This window comes from Sinocyclocheilus anshuiensis, unplaced genomic scaffold, assembly GCF_001515605.1.
Source record: "Sinocyclocheilus anshuiensis isolate Anshui unplaced genomic scaffold, SAMN03320099.WGS_v1.1 scaffold330, whole genome shotgun sequence".
Lineage (NCBI taxonomy): Eukaryota > Metazoa > Chordata > Actinopteri > Cypriniformes > Cyprinidae > Sinocyclocheilus > Sinocyclocheilus anshuiensis.
Window position 1 is genome coordinate 3,438,329 of NW_015547689.1, and position 2,047 is coordinate 3,440,375.

At 34.3% G+C, this 2,047-nt stretch overlaps 1 protein-coding gene across 2 annotated transcripts in view; it reads right to left on the reverse strand.

Moving 5' to 3' along the window:
• LOC107703595 (BRCA1-A complex subunit Abraxas) overlaps positions 1-2,047 on the reverse strand; it is a 5,136-nt gene that overhangs the window by 580 nt on the left and 2,509 nt on the right. Inside the window, exons 7-9 of one of the 2 annotated variants that reach the window (XM_016506283.1) lie at positions 1,294-1,378; positions 1,079-1,193; positions 1-69 (exon numbers count right to left, since the gene is read on the reverse strand). In XM_016506283.1, the coding sequence (XP_016361769.1) occupies positions 1-69; positions 1,079-1,193; positions 1,294-1,378 (269 nt within the window). The remainder of the gene's footprint in view (positions 70-1,078; positions 1,194-1,293; positions 1,379-2,047) is intronic. The other variant, XM_016506282.1, reaches the window with a different exon arrangement.

The window sequence follows — 2,047 nt, forward strand, 5'->3', positions numbered from 1 at the left end:
AGAGCGTTCTGAGAGCTGAGCACAGAAGAACATTCTCTTTGGGTTCATCTGGAGAGCCACGTTTTTGGGCTGAAAGGCAATGTTATTCATAGAGTTACAACTGCAACATTAAACCTCTGTACCCAAGTGCACAGAGACTGAAGCCCTTTTACGTTTTAAATCTGTGACAAGATGCCTCAGTTCATAGCGTGCTAGTTGCAAACAGTTCTATCTTTCAGTGTGTGACTGGCCTTGGAGGAATTAATATAAAGTGCACTAGAAATATTAAATCTTTAATTTGATTGATTTTATGTTTTAACTGACAAATAGTTCTGTGGTTTCAGTAAAATATCCACGGACATAAAATCAGGATGTTTGAATAACAAAGATCTTTACCCTATTTATAGGGTTTACATCAGTCACAGTTTATGAAATACCCTGATATTTGTGGTATCAAACACTGAATAATTTCTGAATGAAGACTGTCTATGCAAGCCATTTTTGTTATTGTAAATCTGTGGCAGTGTCATTTTTGTATCACTGATGTACTATTATAGTTTTGTTAATATTTTGAATTCGATTTCATTTTTACATATTCTGTTTTCATTTTAAATTTAATATGTTTTAGTAATTTCATATAATTGTCAATTTTATTATTTTTTAAAATATTTCTATATAGTTATTACTTTTTAGTTTTATTATTATTACAATTATTTTAGTACTTCAGCTTAAATGAAGACAAGAAATGCTGCCTTGACAACTAGCTGAAATTTTATATTTTATTTCAAGTAATGAAACTTTTTTTGTCTTTAGCTTTGGTTAAAGATAATAAACCTAATTTGCAGTTTGTACAAACCAGAATGAAAAACAAACAATTATAATAATCTGATGAACCAAAAATGTATGTAAAATTATACTCTTACAATGAGAAGAGTAATAAAATTTAGCAATTAAATACAAAAATAGCGTTACAAGTGCTACCTTACAACAATCTGTATCCAAGCGCACACTACAAGACTGAAGCCCTTTTATGTTTGAAATCTGCGCAGACCAGCCTCGGTTCATAGTCATACAGTGCACTAGAGATAATGGACCTTACTTTCATTTTTCTCCGAGTTTCTCTTCTGTTTCCTGATCGCCTCCTTGAGCTGTGTGATGTCTTCTTGAAGCTTCTCTACTGCTCTTTCACTCTTCTCCACTTCCTCACACACTTTCTGTATAACAAACGATGGATATGAAATTTTCATGTGATTTACAAATAGTCAAATCACACTGGATAAAATGTCACAACTAATAAGGAACGTAGATACTAACCTGCATTTCTCCTAACAAGGCATCATTCATGTTGCTGATATTTCTGACCTCTTTTAAATCATCCCCCGAGCAGAAGAATTTTGTCCTGACACAAGAAAAAAATCAATTTATCACTTCTAAAGAAAAAGCTAGATTTGTATATTTTCTGAAGGAAATGTGAGCGGCGCTTGCTCATGCATTTCCAGGGTATTGCTATGTGGTTGCTAAGGTTTCCTAAATATGTTTTTGTTTAAAACATTAAGGTTTCCTGAATGTGTACTGATGGGTGGTTTTAAGGATAGTTGTCAATGTCATGATCCTCCAGACCTCTTTGATATTTTGACCTCTAGATGTACCTCCTTAATTGTAAGCCAATGGGATGGTTTTATCATCTACCAGGCAAAAAAGATTGCCTTGACAAGCACCACTAAAAAGCCTTGAAAGATATAGTTCATTAAAAAATGAACATTTGCTGAAAACGCACCCATCCAAGATGTAGATGAGTTTGTTTCTTCATCAGAACATATTGAGAAATTTAGCATTACATCATTGCTCACCAATGGATCCTCTGCAGTGAATGGGTGCCGTCAGAATGAGTCCAAACAGCTGATAAAACATCACGATAATCCAAAAGTAATCCACATGACTCCAGTCCATCAATTAATGTCTTGTGAAGCAAAAAAACTGTTTCTAAGAAACAAGACATTACTTGATAGACTAGAGTCTAGAGCAGGGCTGTCCAAACTCGGTCCTGGAGGGCCGGTGTCCTGAAGAG